The sequence below is a fragment of the Eretmochelys imbricata genome, chromosome 5 (assembly GCF_965152235.1).
Source record: "Eretmochelys imbricata isolate rEreImb1 chromosome 5, rEreImb1.hap1, whole genome shotgun sequence".
Classification (NCBI taxonomy): domain Eukaryota; kingdom Metazoa; phylum Chordata; order Testudines; family Cheloniidae; genus Eretmochelys; species Eretmochelys imbricata.
In genome coordinates this window covers 30,048,056-30,075,444 of record NC_135576.1, presented here as the reverse complement: position 1 = coordinate 30,075,444, position 27,389 = coordinate 30,048,056, and the positions used below count along the sequence as shown (strand labels likewise).

Here is a 27,389-nt window from a genome sequence, read left to right as displayed (position 1 = left end):
TGGTTTCCACCTTAGGGCTCTGAACCTCCGATGAGACTGCTCGGGTGTTATCCCCATTCTGACTCTCGCCTTGGATTTAAACAGTTCATACTTGTTCATGTGTTCTTTAGGCATTTCAGCTGCCACCTCAGCTAAAGGTCCACTGAGCTGCGGCCTCAGCTCTATCATGTATTGGTCAGTAGAGATGTTGTACCCAAGGCAGGCCCTTTCGAAGTTTTCTAGGAAGGCCTCAGTATCATCGCCTGCCTTGTAGGTGGGGAACTTTCCGGGATGGGAAGTGGTACTTGGAGAAGGATTACTAGGGTTTGTTGGGATATTCTGCTGAGCCTTTATCTTCTCCATCTCCTTCACATACTTCCTCTCTTTTTCCTTCTCCTCCAGTTCTTTGTCCCTTGCTTCCATAGCTCTCCTGTGAGCAGCCGCTTGGTGTTGTTCTGCCTCCCTTTCTTGTTCCTTCTTCAGCCGCATGAGTTCTATCTGTCTTTCATGTTCCCTTTGTCTTTCCTCAGCCTGAAATTTGGCTAATTCCAGCTGTAGTCGAGCTGAGGATTTGGTCATTCTAACCTCTCTGTTTTTAACTAACTTTACACCCGAGGTTTAGAAATAAACAAACAAAACTTGGCTGTAAAATTTTGCTGTGCTGGAATAGAATACCTATTCTCTGATAGTGATTGTCAGCCTACAGAAAAAGACAATTCCCTTGTCTCTGCTCTGGGCCCAACTTAAAGCAAAAAACCTCCAACTACTTGGAAACCTGCTTACCCAGCCCAAAGAAAAAGCAAATGGGTAGAACACACACCCCCTATTTACTTTTAGGAAGAAAAGAAAAAAAAAACCTCTGGGTTGGAAGACTGTGAATTTCCCTGCAGGAGTTAAGTACCCTGCCTCCAGGCAAAGAAAACCTGCAATTCACAAGATAATCCCCTTTTGTCTCTGCTTGGCCACAAAGCAGAGAAAACAATCTGCTTTCAGTTTCAACTGCTTTCTGGACTTCCTTTCCAAAGGAAAAAATAATTTCTTTTTAAAATCTGTATTTCTAGTTCAAAAAATCTCAACTGGATCTCAAAATGATTTCAGGTTAATCCCACCACTATGCCACCATGTCAAGGTTCCTCCCCCACTCTGAACTCTAGGGTACAGATGTGGGGACCTGCATGAAAAAACCTCCTAAGCTTATCTTTACCAGCTTAGGTCAAAACTTCCCCAAGGTACAAAATATTCCCCCCGTTGTCCTTGGACTGGCCGCTACCACCACCAACTAATACTGGTTACTGGGGAAGAGCTGTTTGGACACGTCTTTCCCCCCAAAATACTTCCCAAAACCCTGCACCCCACTTCCTGGACAAGGTTTGGTAAAAAGCCTCACCAATTTGCCTAGGTGACTACAGACCCAGACCCTTGGATCTTAAGAAACATGAACAATCCTCCCAACACTTGCACCCCCACTTTCCTGGGAAATGTTGGATAAAAAGCCTCACCAATTTGCATAGGTGACCACAGACCCAAACCCTTGGATCTGAGAACAATGAAAAAGCATTCAGTTTTTTACAAGAAGACTTTTAATAGAAAATAGAAGTAAATAGAAATAAAGAAATCCCCCCTGTAAAATCAGGATGGTAGATACCTTACAGGGTAATTAGATTCAAAAACATAGAGAACCCCTCTAGGCAAAACCTTAAGTTACAAAAAAGATACACAGACAGAAATAGTTATTCTATTCAGCACAGTTCTTTTCTCAGCCATTTAAAGAAATCATAATCTAACACGTACCTAGCTAGATTACTTACTGAAAGTTCTAAGACTCCATTCCTGGTCTATCCCTGGCAAAGACCAGCATACAGACTGACACAGACCCTTTGTTTCTCTCCCTCCTCCCAGCTTTTGAAAGTATCTTGTCTCCTCATTGGTCATTTTGGTCAGGTGCCAGCGAGGTTACCTTGAGCTTCTTAACCCTTTACAGGTGAGAGGAGCTTTCCCCTGGCCAGGAGGGATTTCAAAGGGGTTTACCCTTCCCTTTATATTTATGACAGGAGGAGAGGTGGTGGGCTGAAGAGAGTAAGTGGCGGGCTGAAGAGAGGGCTGAAGCTGAAAGATGGCGGCAGCATGATGAGAGGAGGCAGGATTCAATGCTGAGGCTGCTGGAGGATCAAACTAATATGCTCCAGCGTATGGTTGAGTTGCAGAAAAGGCAGCTGGAGCACAGACTGGCACTTCATCCCCTGTGTAACCAACAGCCCTCCTCCCCAAGTTCCATAGCCTCCTCACCCAAACGCCCAAGAACACGGTGGAGGGGCCTCCGGCCACCCAGTCACTACACCCCAGAGGATTACCCAAGCAACAGAAGGCTGGCATTCAATAAGTTTTAAACTTTTAAAATGCTGTGTGGACTTGTCCTTCCCTCCTCCACCACCCCTCCCGGTCTACCTTGGTAGTTATCCCTCTATTTGTGTGATGAATAAATAAAGAATGCATGAATGTGAAGCAACAATGACTTTATTGCCTCTGACAGTGGTGATTGAAGGGAGGAAGGGAGGGTAGTTAACTTACAGGGAAGTAGAGTGAACCAAGTGGGTGGCGGATTTCATCATGGAGAAACAAACAGAACTTTCACACTGTAGCCTGGCCAGTCATGAAACTGGTTTTCAAAGCTTCTCTGATGTGCACCGCGCCCTCCTGTGCTCTTCTAAGCGCCCTGGTGTCTGGCTGTGTGTAACCAGCAGCCAGGCGATTTGCCTCAACCTCCCACCCCACCATAAATGTCTCCCCCTTACTCTCACAGATATTGTGAAGCGCACAGCAAGACGTAATAACAGCAGGAATATTGGTTTCCCTGAGGTCTAACCAAGTCAGTAAACTGCGCCAGCACGCTTTTAAACGTCCAAATGCACATTCTACCACCATTCTGCACTTGCTCAGCCTGTAGTTGAACAGCTCCTGACTACTGTCCAGTCTGCCTGTGTATGGCTTCATGAGCCATGGCATTAAGGGCTAGGCTGGGTCCCCAAGGATAACTATAGACATTTCAATATCCCCAACAGTTATTTTCTGGTCTGGGAATAAAGTCCCTTCCTGCAGCTTTTGAAACAGACCAGAGTACCTGAAGATGCGAGCGTTATGTACCTTTCCCGGCCATGCCACGTTGATATTGGTGAAACATCCCTTGTGATCCACCAGTGCTTGCAGCATTATTGAAAAGTACCCCTTGCGGTTTATGTACTCACCGGCTTGGTGCTCCAGTGCCATGATAGGGATATGGGTTCCATCTATGGCCCCACCACAGTTAGGGAATCCCATTGCAGCAAAGCCATCCACTATGACCTGCACATTTCCCAGGGTCACTACCCTTGATATCAGCAGATCTTTGATTGAGTTGGCTACTTGTATCATAGCAGCCCGCATAGTAGATTTGCCCACTCCAAATTGATTCCCAACTGACCGGTAGCTGTCTGGCATTGCAAGCTTCCACAAGGCTATTGCCACTCGCTTCTCAACTGTGAGGGCTGCTCTCATGTTGGAATTCTTGCACCTCAGGGCAGGGGAAAGCAAGTCACAAAGTTCCATAAAAGTGCCCTTATGCATGCGAAAGTTTCGCAGCCACTGGGAATCGTCCCAGACCTGCAACATTATGCGGTCCCACCAGTCTGTGCTTGTTTCCTGGGCCCAGAATCGGCATTCCACCACATGAACCCACCTCATTAGCACCATGATGCCCACATTGCCAGGGCCTGTGCTTTGAGAGAAGTCTGTGTCCATGTCCTCATCACTCTCGTCACTGCGCTGATGTTGCCCACTCACCCGGTTTTGCTTTGCCAGGTTCTGGTGCTGCATATACTGCTGGATAATGCGCGTGGTGTTTAATGTGCTCCTAATTGCCAAAGTGATCTGAGTGGGCTCCATGCTTGCCATGGTATGGCGTCTGCACAGAAAAAAGGCATGGAATGATTGTCTGCTATTGCTCTGACGGAGGGCGGGGCGACTGATGACATGGCGTACAGGGTTGGCTTACAGGGAATTAAAATCAACAAAGGGAGTGGCCTTGCATCAAGGAGAAACAAAAACAACTGTCACACAGAATGGCCTCCTCAAGGATTGAACTCAAAACCCTGGGTTTAGCAGGCCAATGCTCAACCCAATGCTCAGCCCACTGAGCTATCCCTCCCCCCGGTATTTCAGGCAGGACTGAATCTCCCTTAAACTTTTCAAGGTGCCCCTGACAGACATCACCGAAACGATTGTCGGCTGTTGATTTCACGGAGGGAGGGAGGGGAAGCAAATGAATACAGAACAAATCTGGTGTATTTCTTGTTTTCATCCACTCCATCTATCTTTTACATCTTTGGCTGGCAGAAGATGGTGCAACAGGACTACTGACCATCTTCATCTCCTGCCTGTTCACCATAAGATGGTACAATAGGACTGCTGGCAGGACTAAAGAGAATGACCCGGTCAAGTCACTCCTATTTTAGTCCCTGTGCCCATGTCTGCCCAGGCTCTCCTGACTGACCTTACCGAGGCAGCCAGGAACACCTCGGACATGACAACGATGGTTATCAGGCCTATTGCACCGTCTGCTGCCACAAGGCAATGGGTTGCTGCTGTGTAGCAATGCAGTACTGCATCTGCCAGCACCCAGGAGACGTATGCTGACAGTGAGCTGAGCTGGCTCCGTGCTTGCTGTGGTATGGTGTCTGCACAGGTAACTCAGGAAAAAAGGCGCGAAACGATGGTTTGGCGTTGCTTTCATGGAGGGAGGGAGGGAACGGGGGCCTTACAACATGTACCCAGAACCACCCGCAACAATGTTTTCTCCCCATTAGGCATTGGGATCTCAACCCAGAATTCCAATGGGCGGCGGAGACTGTGGGAACTGTGGGATAGTGTAGCCAGACAGCCAGCCTCCCCCCCAGACCAGCATTGCTGGAAACACAGGAGGAAGCCGGAACAGGGCACTTAACATATATTCCAGCACAGCCTTTGAAGCTGTGAAAAGCACAGGTGTGCTGCTACAATGTGCCTCTGGGAACAGATACAACGATTAAGCTCACAGCAGGCAGAGGCCCTGTGACAGACATGGCTCTTAGCCCCTACTAACTAGCGTGATGCACACACACCAACATCCTAGGTGGGAAAATATTTACCCTGATAAAAGAAATGTCCAGTAGTCGACACTTATTGTTTCTCTCCCTTGCAAGTGTAAACTACTCTTGCGAAAGCTGGCGTCATCCAGACAGACCAGCCTCAATTTGGCATAAGAAAGGAGAAAGAGAATAAAGGAGTACAGAGGTATAAGTAGGGGACCTACAGCACCATGATTTTTGAGTGCTTTTCACTATCTATCTGCTGGTCAGATAAGTGATAGCCTCCCAAGGCTTCTGCAGCTAAGAGGGTCCCTAAGCCTTGTCCCTTATTCGTCTTTCCGCGGAATTGAGTGACCGATCCTGGCTTGGCACCGCTGGAATCGAGAGATGCAAGGAGGGTAAGAAGCACCCACACCTGATCTCCTATCTTTAGTGTACACATATTTTGAAATAGAGCTCTACACTTTGTTTTCTTTCTTTGGGATTGTGGCTTCAGTTTTGTAACTTGTTTGTGTGTGTAACATCTCTACATTTAAATAAGTAGGCACTAGCAATTTTGTAACCACATGATTAGAATCTAGCTTAATAAATTTTGGTAACCATTTGTGCATAAGCCTGACTTGTTTTCTCTGGTTTACTGTAAAGCAGCCAACACAATTAAAGAACCTCAGCCGTTTTGGCTCTAAAGCCTGGCCATTAGGTGAGAGTACTAAGAGCCTAGCGTTGAGTTGTGCTGCCTCCACGGGGCAAACTCTTGGGGCACCTGTCAGTCAATCCTGGCTGCCGCTGCGAAGGAGCTCTGAGCTCTAGCAGTTAAAGTCACGGGTGTGGAGAGGCTCTTAGTGCTGCCATTGGGGCACCTGTCAGTCAGTATTGACTGCCCGCTGCGAAGGAGCTCTGAGCTCTAGCAGTTAAAGTCACGGGTGGTTAGGACCTTGGGGCATCCGTCAGCCTAGCCCGGGCTGCCCGCCGCGAAGGGACAGTGCGTCCTAGCGGTTAAAGTCACGGATGGTATAAACGGGCATAGCTGGCACCTCACCAAACATCCTTGGCCGTCGGCTAACAGATAGCTACCCACAGTGCAACGCTCCAGAAGTCAACGCTAGCCTCGGTACTGTGGAAGCACTCTGCCGAGTTAATACACTTAATGCACTTAGAGCATTTTGTGTGGGGGGGACACACAATCGACTATATAAAAAAGATTTCTAAAAAACCGACTTCTATAAATTCGACTTAATTTCATAGTGTAGACATACCCTAAGAAGCTGTGAACCTCACCTTGAGAAAGGATAATAGTTACCATTGCTATATATCAGGGGTTGGCAACCTTTCAGAAGTGGTGTGCTGAGTCTTCATTTTTCACCCTAATTTAAGGTTTCATGTGCCAGTAATACATTTTAACATTTTTAGAAGGTCTCTTTCTATAAGTCTTTAATATATAAACTAAACTATTGTTGTATGTAAAGTAAGTAAGGTTTTTAAAATGTTTAAAAGAAGCTTCATTTTAAAATTAAATTAAAATGCAGAGCCCCCTGGACCGGTGGCCAGGACCCAGGCAGCGTGAGTGCCACTGAAAATCAGCTTGTGTGCCACCTTTAGCACACGTGCCATAGTTTGCCTACCCCTGCTATTTGTAAGTAGAGTCAGGATGAGCTCCACCCTGACATCTGGTGGTGAGTTGTGGCAAGCTGTGGAAAATAATTTCAGGGGCTGATCTCATTTGCATAGGCACACCCACCCAGTCTCGCATGAGCCCATAGCTGCCCAAATGGTCACTTTGGCTGCTGTGGGATCCCCAGTTTCTCTGTTATTGGGGCAGAAAGAATAAATTGTTATTATCCTGATTATGTGAATCAAGGACAGTGGAACTGTACTTGGCCTTTTGTTATGATTGAGGGACTCGCCATCAGCTAAGTAGCACTTGCTAGGCAAGGGACATGGGTTCCAAAACTCAGTGAATTGACAGAGGCTAGGGACAGGTATTGATATCTTGTGGTATGGGCGCTATATGTCAGTTGTATCTTCTCTTCTCTTCACTGTAGAATATCAGAGTTAATTTTGATTTTATTAGGAGTCTAGTTACAGGCTACTGAGCTGAATTCACTTTGGGCTAATGGTGTACCCTACTACAAGCTGAGGCTCCCCTACTACAAGCTGAAATCACAAAAGAGCTAAAATTGCTAAGAGCTGAAATCACTGATTGTTGTGTTAAGTGTGGGGGGGGGGCCTGAAGATATATTGTGGAGCAGTTCTTTGGACAACTGGAGCAGCTCATGGGACAGCTGGCAGAGCAGAGTGGCTGGTGGAGCGGAGCAGCTCACAGGATGGCTGGCAGAGCAAAGCGATTCATGGGATGGCTGGTAGAGCGGAGCAGAGCCCCATAGAGAGGTGGGGCAATCGGCTTCCGACCACGTAAGGTGCCCCTTAGCTCTTCATCCCCACCCAGGTTGGGAGGTAAAGCTCTGCAGATAAAGTTCTGAACTCTGGGGCTGCACTGACTAGGGGCAGACTTTTGGGTTGTTGGACTTTTGGGACTTGAGTGTCCCTTGGGTTGCTGGACTCAAGAATCAAAGGGAAAGAACATGGTCCAATTTGCTTGGGGTGGGTTTTTGCTCATGGGTTGTGTTATGAATCCTGTTGGAGGTGTTTCCCCAATATAATGGCACATTGTTTCTCTCTGTTATTAAAAGGCTTTTTGCTACACTCAGACTCTGTGCTTGCGAGAGGGGAAATATTGCCTCTTAGAGGCACCCAGCGGGGGTGGTATATATTTGTCTCAGGTCACTGGGTGGGGGCTCAAGTCGATTTTGCATTGTGTTATTGGAATGGAACCCCTAGATATTGAACCCAGCCTTTGTTGCTGCCAACTCTGATGGGCAGAAGGGTTACATATATACACGCGCGCACACACACACACACACACAGAGTTCAATATTTTACAAGTAATACATTTCAAATTAAACAAATAAATATAATCTGTTGTTAAGTGGAACTCACCCTTATCCCTTATTGTAGGCAGGAATATCTTTTCAGAGGGTCTTAGACGTCTATAGAAACTTTGCTTTTAAATTATCTACAAAAAGGTCTCAAATAGGTACAAAATGTGCTACCTATAAGTTTCCTGAACAATATGAAACAGTGAAAAAGAGATACAGAACATATATAAACAGCTGGTGATTTTGATTTGGATATGTCATATCTCAGCATCATTAAAACTTAGTGCAGCATTCAGAAAACTTACGTTTTCTGCTCATGTCACAATGAACCTTTGTTAATTCCATTTTGTATTCTTCCTCTTTGTTTTTAATTTCTGTCACAAGTTTGTCAATTTGATTCTTATATTCCTGTAAATTTAAACATGTGAGTATTTGAATTTAAAGTTAAGTGCCTTTAAAGGAAAGCACATATTTAAGTACTTTGCTGGACTGAGCCAGAGTGCTCAGCACCTTACAAGACCTACCCTGGCTCTCCAAAACATCACCTCTTATCTGTACTGATCTGACCTTTAAACAGCTGCTCATCTGTTTTTATGTGCAAGATCAGCTTCAGAAGAGCAATAATAAGATAAATTAAAAGAATAATTCAGTTCAGCCACAGCCCTTTCAGGAATGATTCATAGATTCCAAAGTCAAAAGGGACCATTGTGATCACCTAGTCTGACCTGCCATATAACAGAGGCCATAGAATTTCCCCAAAGTTCAATACCATGCCCCTGAGAACATGAAAACCTGTAAACCATTGCTTGAGATGCTCCAGTCAAGGGAAATATAGATATATAAGCCCTATTGCTTTGAATACAGACTGCCCAGTCATGTCTCACCTGTTCATGAACCTTTAATTTCTCTTCCAAGAGACGGGTATTATTCTTCAGCCTTTCATTTTCATCTGTATAAATAAAATATTGCATCAGATGGAACTGATGAGATTTCAGTTTTTTGAACAACAGTCAGAATAAGGAAATACTTTTGTATGTATTTTTATTATCCATCTGAACCTTAAAATAAAACTTCTTATTTAGTAGTTGATTCCATTACCACACCCTTTTATTACATCTTTGTGGTTTCTAATACATTTTAAAACTTTTTTAAAAGCATAATTATTGTTTATTTATAGTATTTGTCTCAGTCTTATTAATTTGGAAGAACCTTATAATAATTGATTTAGTTGATCAGAATTTTAGATGCTAAAATCTTTGGATCAGGAATGAAGTCTTTACAGATGTTTGTACAGCACTTAGCACAGTGGGACCCCAGTACTGAGTGTGGCCTCTGGGGTGCTGCTGTATTAAATCATATAAAAATTAATTGTTAAAAGAACATTTTTAAGGTTGCAAAGTTAAGTACTCAACATTTAGGAAATACCAGAATTAAGGTTGTCCATGTAACCTTATTTTTGCCCCCTTGTACATATTCATTTACAAACATTAATTACACGTGCTCATCCTATTTTTGTGTCATTTAGTGCACAGACTGGACTGGACTGAGTGAACTGAAGCAACTGTTCAAGGTTTCTTTTTACCCGCATTATTCAATGTGTGGCCTCATTCTTTACTTACTAAACTCCATCCAAATCCTGCACTGAATACAGAATTATAAATTTCCTCACAGTTTTCCATCTCAGAGCCTCTCAAAAATTAATGAATTTATCATCACAACACCCCTGTGAGGTAGAGAAGTATTATTATCCCAGTTTTACAGATGAAAAACTAAGGTACAGAGAGTGCCCACTAACTTTGGGTGCCTTGAAGCATCCAGGACCTGATTTTTCAGAGGTGCTGAGCATCTGCAGTTCCCTCAAGTTCAGTTGCAATCATGAGTATGGCTAAGATTTTCTCATGGATATTTTTAGTAAAAGTCACAGACAGATCACAGGCAATAAAGAAAACTTCACGGAAGCCCGTGACATGTCCGTCACTTTTACTAAAAATATCCATGAGAAAATTGGGAGCTGCAGAGTCCCCAGTGACGGCTGGGCAGTTCCAGGGCCCCCCACCACCCATGGGGGCTCGGAGCTAAAGGGTCTCCCCACCTGTGGCTCGGAGCTCCGGGGTCCCCCTGCTGCCAGCAGCCCAGAGCTCCTGAGGAGCCCTGCTGCCCACAGCTGGGAGCTCCCAGGTCCCCCCTGCTGACTACAGTGGCTGGGAACTGCAGGGTCCCCCCTGCCACTTGTGGAGGCCGGGAGCTGTGGGGTCTCCTGGTGCCCGCGGTGGCTTGGACCTTCCGGGAGCCCCTGTTGCCCGTGGTGGCTGAGGGCTGCGAGGTATCCCTACCACACATGGTGGCTAGGAGCTCTGGGGGGCCCCCACATCTCCTGGCCACAGTGGGCAGCGGGGAGAATCTGCAGCTCCCAGCCACTGTGGGAAGGAAGTCACGGCGGTCTCTGGAACTCATGGATTCCATGACTTCCATGACCTCAATGACAAAATTGTAGCCTTAATCATGAGTGCTCAGAATTTCTGAAAATCAGACTGTATATGTCTCAGGTTGGGTTTGCAGCAAATGAGGAACACACAATTAGTGGACACCTATGGAAACAGAAAGGAAAAAACTTGAACTAGAAAAGAAAATTGCAACCCACTTTTATGACAACATTGCTTTCGACATAGCACAAAATGAGTAGTATAAAGAAATGGTTGAAGCATTTCACCCTGAATGTATTCCTCCTGACAGATGTGAACTCACAGGTCTGCTACTGTATGCTGCAGGTGAAAAACTAGAAGAAATAGTAAATGGAAAACTAAAAGACTCAACATTGACATTAATACAGGAAGTTTGGTCAAATATGGGAAATGACCCAACAATGGTTTCAACCATCCATAAAGGGAAAAATGCATTCATATGTAACATTATTGTTTCTACTACATCTAAAATGAAAACTGCAGAATATTGTCCAAATTGCAGAGTATGCCATCCAAGAATACAAACAAAAGTATGACATGAAGCTCTTTGCCATTTGCTCAGACAACAAAATAAAATTAAAATAATGAAGGAACCTCTCAGATACAATTGTCCTAAACTTCTGAGGTATGAATGTTCAGCACAATATTTAAACCTTCTTGAGAAAGAAGTAACACCTAACACAATCCTAAAGCACAGTGCGGAAGTTCAGAAATTCTGCAACCATCATCAACTTTGTGGGTGGTTGGTTGGTTGAAAAAGGGAAGATTACTATTGAGTTTCCCAATAACTGTTGTTGGAACTCTCAGTAATATTGTGTCTCTACACTTGCATCCAACTACTGTAAGTCTGTTGACATTTTATGAAACAGAAGAGGTTTTTGATCAAAATACAACACACATTCTGCAGAACAAAGGATTCTACAAAGAAGGAATAAATTTGCAAAAACAATTGGAAATTTTGGAGAGAGTTGACAGATGAGAGGCTAAGGCAGAGGATCTCAAACTGGGATGACCCCTCAGGGGGTCATGAGGTTATTACATGGGGGGTCGCGAGCTGTCAGCCTCCACCCCAAACCTTGCTTTGTTTCCTGCATTTATAATGGGGTTAAATATAAACTAAAAACACTTTTTTTTATATAAGGGAGGTCACTCTCAGAGGCTTGCTATGTGAAGGGGTCACCAGTACAAAAGTTTGAGAACCACTGGGCAAAGAACACTATTATTACAGTCTCTGGAAATCTGGCTTCATTTGCTTAACAACAAAGAACGGGAACCACACAAAGGCAAAACTGAAAAATTCAGAACTTGTGCATGGTACCTTTCCATTTGAACAAATTTGTTTCGAACTTAGTAGCATAGGTGCTGAAAGAGCAAATTATTTTGGTAAAAGTATAGTAATGTTTAAGGACAGACACAAAAGAGTGATTGGCCTAACTACTTAGTTGGCTAGGGACTCAGTTATAGCATACTTGTGTTTTACTTATAGAAATGCAATCTTTGCATTTTGAATAGTATGTGTTCCTTTTTGTGTCTTAGGGATTGCTTCTGAAGTGAATCATATAGTGTAAGCGATTTATATTTCACCTCAGAAAACCTTGTTTTTTCCCCAATATTTTCAGTAGTATTTTTTAGGCTGGGGAAAATCACAACTCAGATTGTCTATGCCCCGTATCATTGGATTTATGAACAAACCATTATTAAAAACCTAATACAGGCAAAGGATTTTCATGGAGTTTCAGCAGGCAAGAGAAATAACAAACTGACTCTTCATACGGATGATACATGTTATTTTGCCAGAAATTCTAGACCCTATAATCACCTATTAATCAATTCAGCGATCTTCTAGGTCCACTTTATGAGTTCAAGCCTTATAATTGATATGGATTTAATAGTTCATTATGTTATTAAGCCTTATTTATTTCAGCAGTATTGAGTAAATCTTGTTGAATTAATCCCTTTTGATGGAATTAGTGAACACTTGCCAAGTTGAAAGGACTTCTAAACTTTATTTGGCAAAACAAACCTTACTAAAATGTCATGCCCTTCTAAGATGTTTCATTGCCTCTGGATGTTAACACTTATTTTTATGGATAAAGATGTTATAGTGGGAACTGTATGACAGAAGATTAGAAAAACCTGATAACTAATTAACATGTCTTTTGCTTGGGGCAATCAGATCCTAGAGCCTTAGAGAACATTTTACAAAATAGGACTCTGGCCCTCAGTCTGCCTTTAATTAGACAGCAAATCTCTTAGCTAAGGATAGTGTCTTAATTCCTAGAAAGAATTTAGTGATAGCCACCAAGGCTTTGAGATTATATCCTGTCAGTGAATCTCAGAAGATACCTGATTCTTATTTAAGGCTTCTGCGATACCACCTCATTTGCTCCAACCCCTCAGACAGAGACAAACACCTACACGATCTCTATCAAGCGTTCTTACAACTACAATACCCACCTGCTGAAGTGAAAAAACAGATTGACATAGCCAGAAGAGTACCCAGAAGTTACCTACTACAGGACAGGCCCAACAAAGAAAATAACAGAACGCCACTAGCCATCACCTTCAGCCCCCAACTAAAACCTCTCCAGCGCATCATCAAGGATCTACAACCTATCCTGAAGGACGACCCATCACTCTCACAGATCTTGGGAGACAGTCTAGTCCTTGCTTACAGACAGCCCCCCAACCTGAAGCAAATACTCACCAGCAACCACACACCAAAAACACTAACCCAGGAACCTATCCTTGCAACAAAGCCTGTTGCCAACTGTATCCACATATCTATTCAGGGGACACCATCATAGGGTCTAATCACATCAGCCACACTATCAGAGGCAAGTTCACCTGCACATCTACCAATGTGATACATGCCATCATGTGCCAGCAATGTCCCTCTGCCATGTACATTGGCCAAACCTGACAATCTCTACGTAAAAGAATAAATGGACACAAATCAGACATCAAGAATTATAACATTCAAAAACCAGTCGGAGAACACTTCAATCTCTCTGGTCACTCGATTACAGACCTAAAAGTGGCAATATTACAACCACAAAAAACTTTAGAAACAGACTCCAACGAGAGACTGCTGAATTGGAATTAATTGCAAACTGGACACCATTAAGTTAGGCTTGAATAAAGACTGGGAGTGGATGTGTCATTACACAAAGTAAAACTATTTCCCCATGTTTATTTTCCCCCCATACTGTTCCTCACACGTTCTTGTCAACTGCTGGAAATGGTCCACCTTGATTATCACTACAAAAGGGTTTTTTTTTTTCTTTTTTTTTTTCTCTCCCCCTCTCTCCTGCTGGTAATAGCTCATCTTACCTGATCACTCCCGTTTCAGTATGTATGGTAATACCCATTGTTTCATGTTCTCTGTGTATATAAAATCCCCCTACTGTATTTTCCACTGCATGCACCCGATGAAGTGATCTGTAGCTCACGAAAGCTTATGCTCAAATAAATTTGTTAGTCTCTAAGGTGCCACAAGTACTCCTTTCTTTTTATTTAAGGCTGATTCTTGTTACGAATTACACCTCGTAGGACACGCACACAACTGCTACGAATTACACCTCGTAGGACACGCACACAAGTGCTACGAATTACACCTGGTAGGACACGCACACAAGTGCTACGAATTACACCTGGTAGGACACGCACACAAGTGCTACGAATTACACGTGATAGGACACGCACACAAATGCTGCGAATTATACCTGATAGGACACGCACACCAGTGCTGCGAATTATACCTGATAGGTCACGCACAGTTCGAATCTAGGCTGAGGCACAGAAACAAAGTCCACAACTGCAGAGTTCCCAAAAGACACTAAGTTTATTACGCTCGAGCGTGGTGCCCCCCTGCTAGCCAGGAGGGGACCCTGAATGCAGATTATACAAAGGTTATATACCTTTTAGCAAAGCACGTTGCCCTCGTGCATCGGAAACCTTAGCCAATAAACAAACCCTTGTTTTATCTACCACCTATCCCTGCTTGGTGCATTCCTCGTGCTATACCAGTATGTTAATTACACAGCATGGTCCTAAAGCCATGCATCAGTAACTTTTATTATCAGGATGGGAGGCCTCACATCAAGGCCAAGAAACCGGGAGTTAAAGACTGACAGAAACCAGATACTGGGAGACAAGGCAGGCTGGAGACAAGGAGGAGGATTTTCACAGGGATTCAATATCTAAGGATTACTCCTCCTGATGTATGATGTGCTGGCATTTAAACAGTGGTGGGCCCCAAACCAAAATGGAGTCACATGTGCTAACTTTTCCTTAACATTCTCATAGATACTATTGCCACTTTACACCAATGTAAAGGAGCCATAAAGTGGGAGTAAATTATATATACACCCTTTTAAGATCCTTTACACTGCTGGAGTGGTGTAAAGTGGCTTTAGAACAAATGAGAATCAGTACTTTAGAGTCCTGGCTCATTTGTTAAAAAGAGGGCCAACCTACCTCCCAGACAGATGGTAAATGGGACAGTGAAGCTTCAATAAGAGGAGCTGAATCACTTTCACTTGGGTAATGAAAGCCCTTTAAGCCACCAGTCCTAAGGCTGTTTCCCTCACAAAATTCCCATGGATTTCAGTAGGAATTATGGAGGAACAGGGCAGAGGTGCAGAGCACCTCCTTTTACATGCTGAATGCTCATAGCTCCCACAGAGGCTAATGTGAGTTGAGGTTGCTCAGTAGCTGACAGGAGACACTCAGAGGCCCAGATCCTCAAAGGCGTTTAAATGTCTGACTCCCATGGAAATTAGATGGCGCAGTGTCTTGCAGGATTTGATCCTTTCTTATTAGTTGATGTGCGTTGAGCAGACTCTTAGCTTTTTATATATATATATATATATATATATATATTAATCTATTTTGCTTAGCTGTCATCAACATAAAACGCTGCATTATGAGTTATGTATTCAAAAATTCACAAATTTGGATGGTCATGATTCTTTTAGAAGGCAGGGGTTGTTAGATCTGAATCATCTGCTAATACTTTTCTCTAGCTTTTGGTTTCATACTTGTAGACATTTTTGTTGCTAAAAGTTGATACTGGAAACAAATCAAGGTCATCAAACTGGAGACCAGAGACTAAGACTACAAGGACATTTGAAAACTGTGGAGTCTTTTTTTCAAAAAAAAATCTTTCCATAAAAATAGTACACAGAAAGAAACTAAGAAACTCAATACACACACACAATCATTTTTAAGACTATGCACATGTAGTAAAATTTGTGACATTAATGTATGACTGGCAAAAATTCAAATTTGGACAATTTTCTCTCACTGCATTCTATTCTTCAAGATTGACACTGTCCAGTAAATGAATTAGGCAGGATGACTTAGTTAAAACAGCACAAGGAGGATTTCTAAAATGGGTGAAAGAAATCACCATTTCTGAAGGACAGCAGAAGTACTCCCTCAGGGAGTCTATTTACATGATATACATTCTATCAGCATTTTCCTGAAGGGGTGTAATATTTTATTAGCATTATGAGAAGCTGGGGGAGTATTTGGAATGAGCATAGCAGATGATATCAAGGTTCTAGAGATAAACAAAGTTGCAGGGTAAATATGGGGAGAGGGCACGAAGTAAACACAAGGAGAAAAAAGCATGGAGGAAATGTCTCTAAGACTGTCAATATCACAGAAAAATTAAAAACCGTATTGAACAATTCAGACGTACTAACATAGAATAGATAGTTTATAAGCCAGTAGCAGATAATTAGAACTAAGCAAAGTTTAAACCTGTAAATGCAAAATATTGGGCAAACTGACAGAATACAAGATGAGCTGATTAGAACTGGATATCATACTTTTATTAATGTGAAACTAATAAGTGAAAGAGAGATGGCATTCATTCTAGGGAAAATTCACTTCCCAGCACAAGGCCTAAGTACCACTTAAATGCACAGGCTCAAGGAGCACTTAACAAGAACATAGTTTCTGCTGGCCCTTCATACCGGGTGAATTTCACAAGTAACAATTCAGAAGAAGCAGAGATTTCACAGAAATCAGCATCTTTATGAGTATAACCATCTGCTTCTAATTATGATGTGTATCAAAAATAAGACAAAACATTACAAATATATTTATCATTTAATTTCAAAATAATATCTAATAATAACTACCTAGATCAAAGTATTTCTGGATGATAGCTGCATTTTAAGAACATTATCAAACTAAAGCCTAGGCTTCCTTGACCCAGGAAAGCACTAATGCATGTGTAAGCACATGATTAAGTACTTTGCTGGATTACAGAGCACTTAAAAAAAGTGATTTACACTACCTTGATTTCTTGCAAGATTTCTTGCACTGCTAAGAAATAAAAAACAAACCACAAATTCAGGATATAAATCCTCATTCAGGCAAAACTCCCATTGAAGATAAAGCAATTTTTGTATGTGTAGAACTGCAGGAAAAGACCTTTATTGTGTATCACACACTTAAACTTAGGTACATATGAAATGATAGGTTTGTTTCTTTTTAAATTTAATTTTGTTGTGTTTTCTGATTGGCAGTTAAAGATTGGTCTAACAAAAGGATTACATGTGAATTAGGAATCTCCTTGTTTATTCAGTAGATGCATATTTGTTCTAAAATATAAAGCAATATACTTTACAGGATTTTGTGTGTTTGTTTTTTTTTTACCTCTCAGGTTACACTGATTTTCAATTGTTTGTCTTAGACCTTTTATCACATTCTGGAGAATGGCATATTCTAAACAAACAAAAAGAAATATAAATATATTATTTTTCAATAATTTTTTCATTATTTTCATTTTAGGATTCCACTCTAAGAACTGAAAACAACCATAAATATCTTATTTAACAATGAGTGGTCTTTTGTAACAGGTAGCAGGTACTTCAAGGAAAAACAATCTTACAACTATTTCAGTGTTCAGTTACAGACTTTTCCAAATGTACAAATCCATGTTACACCTATTATAGGTAGTACAGGCAATGACATCAATAGTCAGGTTTCCCGACACTGTCCATTGTAAGAACAAACCTGTTTTCAGTCACTTAAAGCTTTGCCAAATGTTAAGTGTTTGAACAGAAATTTTCCACACTAGGTGTCTGCCTCAGTGTGATTCTGTTTAATGAAAACTTCAGTAAAAATAGTTCAGACAATTCTCAGAACAAAATGAGGGAAGAATACATTGTTTTCTGCCATGTTAAAAAAATTCTTACAACTCTTTTGTTGAGAAACTCTAGCACCTCCCTACTTCAGAACAGAGACTTGTAATTTGGCCAGGAAGTGAGGGGTCATGTTGATGTTAGGGATGTGCCTTTTGCCATTCCTGTGAAAATCTCCCTGAACTTGGCCAAGTTTTGAGCCTCTGAAAATCTTAATTTGCACATGTTCAGTAGAGACCTTTTAGAGTTTGGCAGCTAAATTCTCTGAAGATTCTATTTGCATGGGGCATAATCCAAACAGGGATGAACAGGAATTTCCTTGCAATATAAGAATATAAGAATGGCCATACTGGGTCAGACCAATGGTCCATTTAGCTCAGTATCCTGTCTTCTGACAGTGGCCAATGGCAGGTGCCCCAGAGAGAATGAACAGAACAAGTAATCCTCAAGTGATCCATCCTCTGTCACCCTTTCCCCGCTTCTGGCAAACAGAGGCTAGGGACACTTCTGAGCATGGTTTTGCATCCCTGCCCATCCTGGCTAATAGCTATTGATGGACCCATCCTCCATGAACTTATCTAGTTATTTTTTGAAACCTGCTATAGTCTTGGCCTTCACAACATCCTCTGACAAAGAGAGTTCCACAGGTTGACTGTACTGTGTGAAGAAATACTTCCTTTTGTTCGTTTTAAACCTGCGGCCTATTAATTTCATTTGGTGATCCCTAGGTCTTGTGTTATGAGAAGGAGTAAATAACACTTCCTTATTTACTGTCTCCACACCAGTCATGATTTTATAGACCTCTATCATATCCCTTCTTAGTTGTCTCATTTTTAAGCTGAAAAGTCCCAGTCTTATTAATCTCTCCTCATATGAAAGCTGTTCCATGCCCCTAATCATTTTTGTGCCCTTTTCTGTACCTTTACTAATTTCAATATATCTTTTTTGAAATGCGGCAACCAGATCTGCACACAGTATTCAAGATGTGGGCATACTATGGATTTATATGTAGGCAATATGATACTTTGTCTTATTATCTATCCCTTTCCTAATTATTCCCAACATTTTGTTAGTTTTTTTGACTGCTGCTGCACATTGACTGAATGTTTTCAGAGAACTATTCACAATACCAGGGGCTTCTTGGGGCATCAAGCACAGGAAGTGAAAGCAGGAAGGCTGTCTGTCCTGTGTTCTAACTGCTGGAGCCTAGGCAGCAAGGAGGAGGAGGACTGGAATGTAGAGGAGAAGGTAAACTGGGGCATGGTGCCATGGTGGAGACTTAGGCGGGGGTAGGTAGAGGGGGAAGTGGGATGAGAAACCAGGGAGGGACTGAAACTGTGAACCAAGAGGCAGCAGTTGGGAGAAGAATGGGACCCTAAACCAGGGGACCGGGACACAGAATCAAGGGGGCTGGTGGAAGGGGAATGAGACTTAGATGAGGAGCCAAAGTGCGGTGGGGGTAGAGGACAAAGACTGGGACAAAAACATAACGGAAGGCCAAGGACGAAGAGCCTACAACTCTTAAAGTATGCTGCCCTCAAACTCTTGAACAGAACAAGGCTCCTTAAATGTCAGCATTCCTCTGCTGTCAATAAATACCTGTGAAATCCACTGGCAAACGTGTGCCTCATCTAACTACTGCTTGACCCACATAAAACAATGACAACCTACTACTTCTACCAGTTACTCTGTTAGATTAAGCAGCAGAGATTTCTTTAGATCTAAAGGTTCCAAGCCTGCTGATGGACCAAGTGGGTGTAAATATGGTGCTAACATGATAGAATTTCTGTTTTTTCAGGGGTTTTTTTAAACCTAGGAAATTACATACAAAAACTGCATTAAAAGAATGTTAAGGTTGTGAAGTTAAGCACCCAACAGCAAGGCAATGACAAAATTAAGGTGACCTTAAAATCTTAATTTGGCTGCTTTGTGCATATGCATTGTGATACAGTCTTTAATTACATTTTCACATTTTTTTTTAAAGTGGCCCCTTCATTCAGTGCACAGGATGAATGGTGCTCACTGAAGGAGCAGCTATGCAATATTTCATTTTCTCATCATTCAGTTTGTGGCTCCATTCTGCATTATTGCACATCATTCAAGCCCTGTTATGAGTACAGAATTATTAAGTTTCTCAGGGACTGTTCTATGGCACTCGTTACTGTAGCATTTGAGTGTTTCACAAACATTAATTAATTTATATTAACGCCCCTGTGAGGTAAGATGTTATTATTCCCATTTTGCAGAGAAGAGCAACAAAAATGATTAAAGGTCTAGAAAAAATGACCTATGAGGAAAGATTGAAAAAATTGGGTTTGTTTAGTCTGAAGAAAGAATACTGGGTGGGGGACAGGACGTACGTACGTCATAACAGTTTTCAAGTACCTAAAAGGTTATTACAAGGAGGAGGGTGAAAACTGTTCTCTGAAGATAGGACAAGAAACAATGGGCTTAAATTGCAGCAAGAGAAGGTTAGGTTGGACATTAGGAAAAACTTCCTAACTGTCAGGATCAATGTTCCCTCAAAGTTTTGACAGGCCATTTGCGTAAAAAATGTCTCCTGTGCAAATTTTTGTGCGAACGGTGTTTCACCGTGTGCATGGGGTTTAGAATCTGTGTGTGTGCACGTACACACACACCGCTTAGAGGGAACAGTGGTCAGGATAGTTAAGCACTGAAACAAATTGCCTAGGGAGGCTGGGGAATCTCCATCAGTGGAGATTTTTAAACACAGGTTAGACAAACACCTGTCAGGAATGGTTTAGTTATTATTTAGACCTGCCTTGAGTGCAGGGGAGTAGACTAGATGACCTATTGAGGTCTCTTTCAGTCCTACACTTCTATGATGCTATTATTCGAATTCTGTCATTTCCTAACTTTTAGTGTTTGACTCTGCAACCTTAATGTTTAATTAATATAGTTTTTTTTAATGTAATATACAATGACACTGGTGGGATTATTAATTCTGAAGATTACAGGACGAGAGGAACCAGTACCTTGATAATTTATATAGTTTTTGTGTGTTCTAAGTCTCACATTTTATTGGAAATACCAACAGATGAAGGCTAAATGCATCTTCAAATTTCATCAAATTTATTTTAAATGGAGACATTGTTTCTGATATTCTTCCATTTCTTCTTAATTGAATTTAAATTTGGCTATTAAGTAGAAGGTGAAGGAGGATTAGTTTAGACATAGCTCCTAAATAAACATAAGGTTTTTTTATTGTCCAAGCTTTCTTTTCCCCTTTTGGATATCAGATATTAACATGTGTTTTATAATCCAGACCAAAGTTGGAGAAATTCAAAGAGTATGCAGCTCTGTACTTTGTTCCAGTTTTTCATCTGTTACAAATCTTTCTGTGGTGAGCACCCCCTTTAGGCTACATGGGGAGTGCACACACACAAGTCAATTACTCCACCCCCATCCCAACAGGTGTCGCAGGTCATCTTTTTAGCATGTCAGCACTCACCTTCTTACTGGGGCCTTGAGACTGTCTGATCCCTTCTCTGTGTCCCGAGTGATGCCACTAAACAGCCCATAGCCAGCAAAAGGAGTTAAACAAGAGAAAGGTAAAGCAGCTCCCTCCAGCATATGGACCTCCCTTACTTCAGAGGGGCCCTTGGAGTATCAGTATCTACTTTAGAGTTCACTGGGCTCCAGTTCTTTTCTCCTTCAACTCAGGATTTCTGCACCCTCTTTCTTGGAGGGCAGGGGCCCTGCAAGCTGTCAGTCCCCTCTCCTGGGCTGGAAAAGCTCAACAGTCTGTTCCCATTCCAGGATTCCCCATCTGAGTGGAATTACCTGTTTTTAACTCCTCCTCCAGTCCTGGCACCATTTGCAGGTGTGACAGGGCAGGGCTACTCCAGCCCAAAGTAGCTCCTTATCCTCTTCCATGCTAGTGCAGGTTTAAATACCCCATCACAGCATCTTAAATAAAACCACTATGAAAATACAATTTGTATTTGTTTGGGAAACTGGCCATTTCTTATTGGTAAATAATTTCAGAAACTAGAACATATTTATAAGCAAAAAATTATTCAGTTTTTGCAAACATTTGCAATATTAACATGTGAACACAAGATGGCTCTCCTGTAATATGTTAAAATATAAAATCCTCATTAGATATTGTGTGCATGCCTCTTTTAAAAAACTCATACTGTTTAGAAACTACACACAGAAAACTACATTAAAAGAATATTAAGGTTGCAAAACCAAGCACTCAGAAGTCAGGAAATGCTAGAATAAAGGTTGCCTGTGTCTGAGGCCATCCTTTCTTTTCCTGCAATCCTCTGTCATTCGCAATATATCTTCCAGCATCTGCAACAAATAAGGCAGGGGGTCCAACAGACCAAAACCTCATTCACTGTACAATCCTGATACCACTCCAGAGCATCATCCATCCTTTGCACTGAATGAAGTAGGGGTTGTGTGGAAACAAATAGTTTGTGATCATGAAATCAAAGACTTTAACAACGATGTACACAAGGAGCTAGATTAAGCTTCCAGTTTCCTCTCCCAGTCTTCCCCTAGGCTCCTTCACCCAATCTATTCCCTCCGTTACCCCTTTGAATTTCCAGCCCCTGCATTTCAGTAGGCTACTTCATCCTCCTCTTCACACTGCTTGGCGGCCAGTACGGGGAGCACAGAGAGCACAGGAAAGACAGCTAATCTCCTTGCTCTCATTTCTTGTGCCCATTACCACAGCATCCTCAGAAGCCAGAAGCAGCAATTGCAGGAAAAGTCCTGTTCAGCGCCTACAGTACCAGACTCGAATATGCTCTGTACAGAAGGACTCTTCAGAAAAATTACCTGTCAAACTTCCAAGTCTCTACTGAGATTTGTCTCTACTGTGAACTGAGATTTTCAGAGGCTCATAATTTGGCCAAATTTTGGAGAATTTTCAAAGAGACAACAAAAGGCACACCTCTGATGCTAAAGGATACCCCCCCGCTGCCAAATTTGAAGTGCCTGCTCCAAAGCATGGAGACGACAAAGCTTTTCACCAAAAAAGGTGGTAAGATATTTTTTAATGTGTCTAAAGTTATGTGTTTTCCCCTCACCTTATTTTGAGAAGGAGCTCAACCATTTTTGCTGAAAATTTCTAAAAGAATTCAACCTGAGGCAGACACACTACGTGGAAAATTTCAACACACACAGTAAGTTTGGCAGAGCAAGTAAAAACAGGGTCTCATAATTAGTGTCAAGTGATCTTAACAATAGGTGGCGCTCTCAGCTCCACCTATAATTTACAGAACACAATTGCATTCTTTATTCAGGAATCATGTAATTCTTCTTTACTTACTTCCAATCCCAGTCCCTTAAATTGTGTCTTATTTGGGTGTCCTACAGACTTATTTTCATAAATAATGTTTATTCATGCTAAAAAATAGATTACATACTGCATCTCAATGCTTTATGATTAAGACCCAAGGAAAACCAACTTTCTTCAAATATGACCCATAGAGGGAGAGCATCCACATCTTTACTTCTACCTCCATTTTCAGTGACTGGTTCTGCCTCTCCACTCAGAATGATGGAAACTTGTTGCCCATATACCATCCTTTAGGTTCAAGGTAGAGTCTTGCACAAGACTAGTGTAGAGCCCTCAGAGGGACTGGGATCCCATGGGTCCAGCAGGACTCGCTGCCATAATAGCAGGAGCGGGTGGAAGTAGGATTTTAAAAAGCCCCATGCAGGGCTCTAGTCCAAGCACATTTTGAAAACCTTTGCTGCATACATCTTGTGGAAATTTTTATTATATTTTAATAATATTTTTACAACACCCCTGGACAGCTCTTGTCTTCCTTTCATTTTGAATCCTTGGTGATATTCACAAATGAGGCAACCCAGTCAGTATACCCAGTAGGCAAGGCAGTGGAGAGAAACTAGCTGCAGACTGAACCAATGCTTGCTGCTCCACCCCTATTTGAGTGTAAACCACTTGTGATTAAGAATCCCCAATCCCAAGAATTATGCCTTAATGTGACCATGTCTGTAAGACATATCTTGACAAATTTTCCATATGGTTATACCTGTGTGATTGATTTAAAAAAAAAAAAAAAAACACCTTGACAATTAACTGTGGGCCCACTGGGAGTTTTGCCTACATAAAAAAAGCAATATTGTGCTAAATGTTTGCTGCTTCACTAGTTATTGGGGAGCAGCTAACGTCTGTTGTCTATACCCTTGATATCTTCCCCTTCTCCACGCTCACCATTACCAAATGTCTCTGAAAATCTCCTCTTGAACATCCCACCACCTTCTCAAACTTTTCCTAACCTGAAATTACCTTTCTTCCAGATCCTTCTCCTTTGCTACTGGCAACTCCATCGCCCCTCCAGTCTCCCAGGCCTGAAAGTTTGGAGTAATCTTCAACTCTTCTTTTTACTTCTTCCTCTGTATCCACCCTCTTTCCAAATTCTGTCACCGCTTCTTTAACATTACCAAAATCTGACCTTTCCTGACTATCTGTACTGCTAAAACTCTTGTCCATGCCTTGGCTATTTCTCATGATTACTGTAATCGTCTCCCCTTGGCCTTCTACCTTTCATATTGAGTCTGTTATGAATTAATCAACATTCTTGTCTACCATACATTTAAATAGGACATCTGACTGGATTGGCTCCAAAGTCTTGTAGAAAATTGCTTTATTAATAGGATATCTTACGTTCCTTACTAAGTTATTATTGTACATTTTATGATGGAAGATAGTGGAATTATTTTTTGAATTGTCAAATACAAGAATGGAATCAACTGTATTTTTAAGCATTAAAATAATGCTTACCCTCTTTTATTGAGTCTTCCTTCGATTGGCTTAATGTTAATAACCTATTACATTTTTCCAGCTGAAGATCCAGAAGGCTATTCTTTCCATTAATTTCGCTTATTTTCTTCAAAAAAATATTGAAATATCTGTAGGTTAATGCTAAATTAAATCCTTTTGTTCTAAATTTTCAATCTAAATCTCTGATTTTTCAAGTGAAAGTTACAAAAACCAAACAAAAAACTAATCCCAAATCAAACCAAACAAAAAACCAACAACATTGAGCTGAGGTTTACAGAATAGTTCAGTGCCTCCCTCCCAGGTCTATTATACTGCCATTATGATTTAGCCATAAAGAAATGAAGTTAGGTGTTAGAGGCTTGCATTGTAGATAATTAAAGGTTTAGGCTCCTCTCTGATAATGGTTACTATGGAAATCAGTGTATTGCTTCTCCATATTCAAGCTTAGGGATGTCCCCGTCCAAGCTGCAGAGCTGTGGGAATCTTTGGGAAGCAGAATCCATTCGGGCTCTGTAAGCTTCTTCTTGCAGAACTAAATATTCAAGCCAAGGTTTTTGCTCTATATTTAGAAAACATCTTGTCCAACACGCTTGGTAGTACTGATGGAAGTTGGATGATAATGGGGGGAAATTATCAATCACCTTGACCTTGTAGGCGATATTGTAGTGATAATGCCTCTGGAGGAATACAACCAAAAAGTTGCAACCAACCTGTACACAGCAGTCAGAGAACGGGGATTAAAAAAGAATGACAAAAGACCAAACTAATGGTAACATCAAAAAATCAAAGAAATAGGCTAAACTAGTCATGATTGGTGTAGACATCGACCAAGTGGACAGCTTTTGCTACTTGATCTCCATCATAACACATGACAGCCATTAGGATGATGACATCAACAAGTGGATCGCTAACGCCAGCAGAATGTTTGTGTGCCTGAATAAAAACAATTGGAATCTTAAATCAGTGTCCACGACAGCTAAAACCAGATTATATACACCCATGTGTCCACATTACTTTACAATTAGGAAACATGGGTACAGACTAAGTGTCTGGAGTAAAAGCTGCACACATTTAAAATGAGGGGCCTGTGCCATACCTGTCTACTTAACCTTGTCATGCCTAATGATGACATCTGTAGAAGACTCAAAGTGCAGTAGTTAAATACAATCATCAGAAGGTGCCAACTACAATGGTTGGAGATGTTGCTAAAATAACCTCATACTGACACCCTAAAATTATTCTCTATGGAAGAGTGCATGGTGAAAGAAGCCATGGATGTCCCAGGAGAGAGTGGTATATATAAAACCATCCAGGCAACCCCCTCAGTAGGCTAAAATAGTAACTCAAAACTGATGTGGACAGCATCTGCTCATAATCTTGGCCCTATCCAACCTTGGTGTTGGAAAAGAGGAGAGGAAGGTAATGATAATGACAGTCGTTATAAAAGGGCTGTGTAGCTCTACTGACTCAATTTCTTCCACTAAACTCCAGAACATTATGGGCCAGATCCAGCTCCCATTGAACTCAATGGGAATCCCTCTTAATTTCAGTGGAGTTGACGAAAGCCCCATATGAGTAGAATTCTGAGGAAGAGTCAAGGTGGGCAGGTAGTGTGAATATGCAGAGACAACACTGTTGTATAACCACAGTTTTTATGGAAAATCATTATTTTCTCTTGAGGTGGCCTCTGCATATTCCCACTGTGGGAATCTAGTGAGCAGTACAATCCCTTAGGAACTTGGGCTGAGTCGTTCTAATTAAATAAAAATTGCAGTAATATCTCTGAAAGTGTGCAATCTTTGAGGAAGTGATACATCCTTAAAATGAACTGCTTGATGCTTAGGAGATCATACTTAAAAGAGGTCCTCACTGTTGCTGCAATTTCCTTGGACAATTCCTGCACGGAAAAAGTATCTGCATGACTTGTTCCAACGGAAAAAGCTCTTTGGTACTGAAGGAGTCTATCACCAATGAACCAACACACCAGTAAGTGCTTACTTAATATTAGCAACTGGTGCTGGTGAGAGCTGCTCTGTCATATTATCTAGAAGCCAAAGTGGCCTCAGCACTGATAAAGTTTTGGTACCAGAGGGGCCGCTTCTCTGAGGTGTTCCCTGTGCCAATGAGGTCTTGATGCTCATTGGTGAATAAAGCACCATGAACAAGACTTTTAAAGGTATTTTGGCACCTGAAGATGCAGATAGGCTACGAGTGGGATTTTCAAATATCTTTAGAAATCTGGCCTTACAGCTATAGATCTGATATACCTGGCTCTGAAGTCTTTGGTGCCAGCTATCCCTGACTTGCTGGGTTTAAAGCTGAAGATAGCCCATTCTATTGCTATGCAGGGCAGATGTCTGATCCACTGTCAGATCCAGGATTATGTTTGTACGACAGCCTTTTTACAGCGTTGGCTCCAAACATTCAGTGGTGAGAGAGGATATTGTGTGGCACAAATAGGCACTACTTTGCAACAGATTTTGAAGTTCTGTGGCACTAGGGGGCGCATTCCACAAGTATGACAACTGCAGATGCCACACTGAAGACAATTTCACTAAAAAAAGCATTTAAAAAGATGTCACAAAGTGTTAACAAAGAGCCATTTCAGCTTAATTTTGTTACCTACCTTTTCTATCTGTGAGAAGTCATCTAAAAGTTTATCAAGATTTGCCACGCTGATTTTCTTCATATTTGCTTCACTGGTGTGATTCATTTGTTTCTAGAAAATATCACCCAGTATTTATTATATATAAAATTAACATTGATTTAAGAATTTGCACTACTTGAACCAAATTCTTCCCTCATTCAGGGGTTCTGCAATAAATTTTTATAGTGGGGGTGCTGAGAATCATTGAACCAAACTGTAAATCCTGTATGTAATGGAAACCCCTTCAAGCCACGGGGTGCTGCAGCACCCCCCACACCCCAAGTTCCAGCACCTATGCCCCCATTCATTTCACGTGTCA

The 27,389-nt window shown here is 41.7% G+C and overlaps 1 protein-coding gene across 1 annotated transcript in view; it reads right to left on the bottom strand.

Moving 5' to 3' along the window:
- The window catches only part of CCDC152 (coiled-coil domain containing 152), a 40,135-nt gene extending 12,999 nt beyond the window's left edge, over positions 1-27,136 (bottom strand). The window contains exons 1-5 of the mRNA XM_077816803.1: positions 27,050-27,136; positions 24,424-24,529; positions 17,149-17,217; positions 8,899-8,963; positions 8,320-8,422 (exon numbers count right to left, since the gene is read on the bottom strand). Coding sequence (XP_077672929.1) covers positions 8,320-8,422; positions 8,899-8,963; positions 17,149-17,217; positions 24,424-24,529; positions 27,050-27,136 — 430 coding nt within the window. The remainder of the gene's footprint in view (positions 1-8,319; positions 8,423-8,898; positions 8,964-17,148; positions 17,218-24,423; positions 24,530-27,049) is intronic.
- Positions 27,137-27,389: the final 253 nt, after the last annotated feature.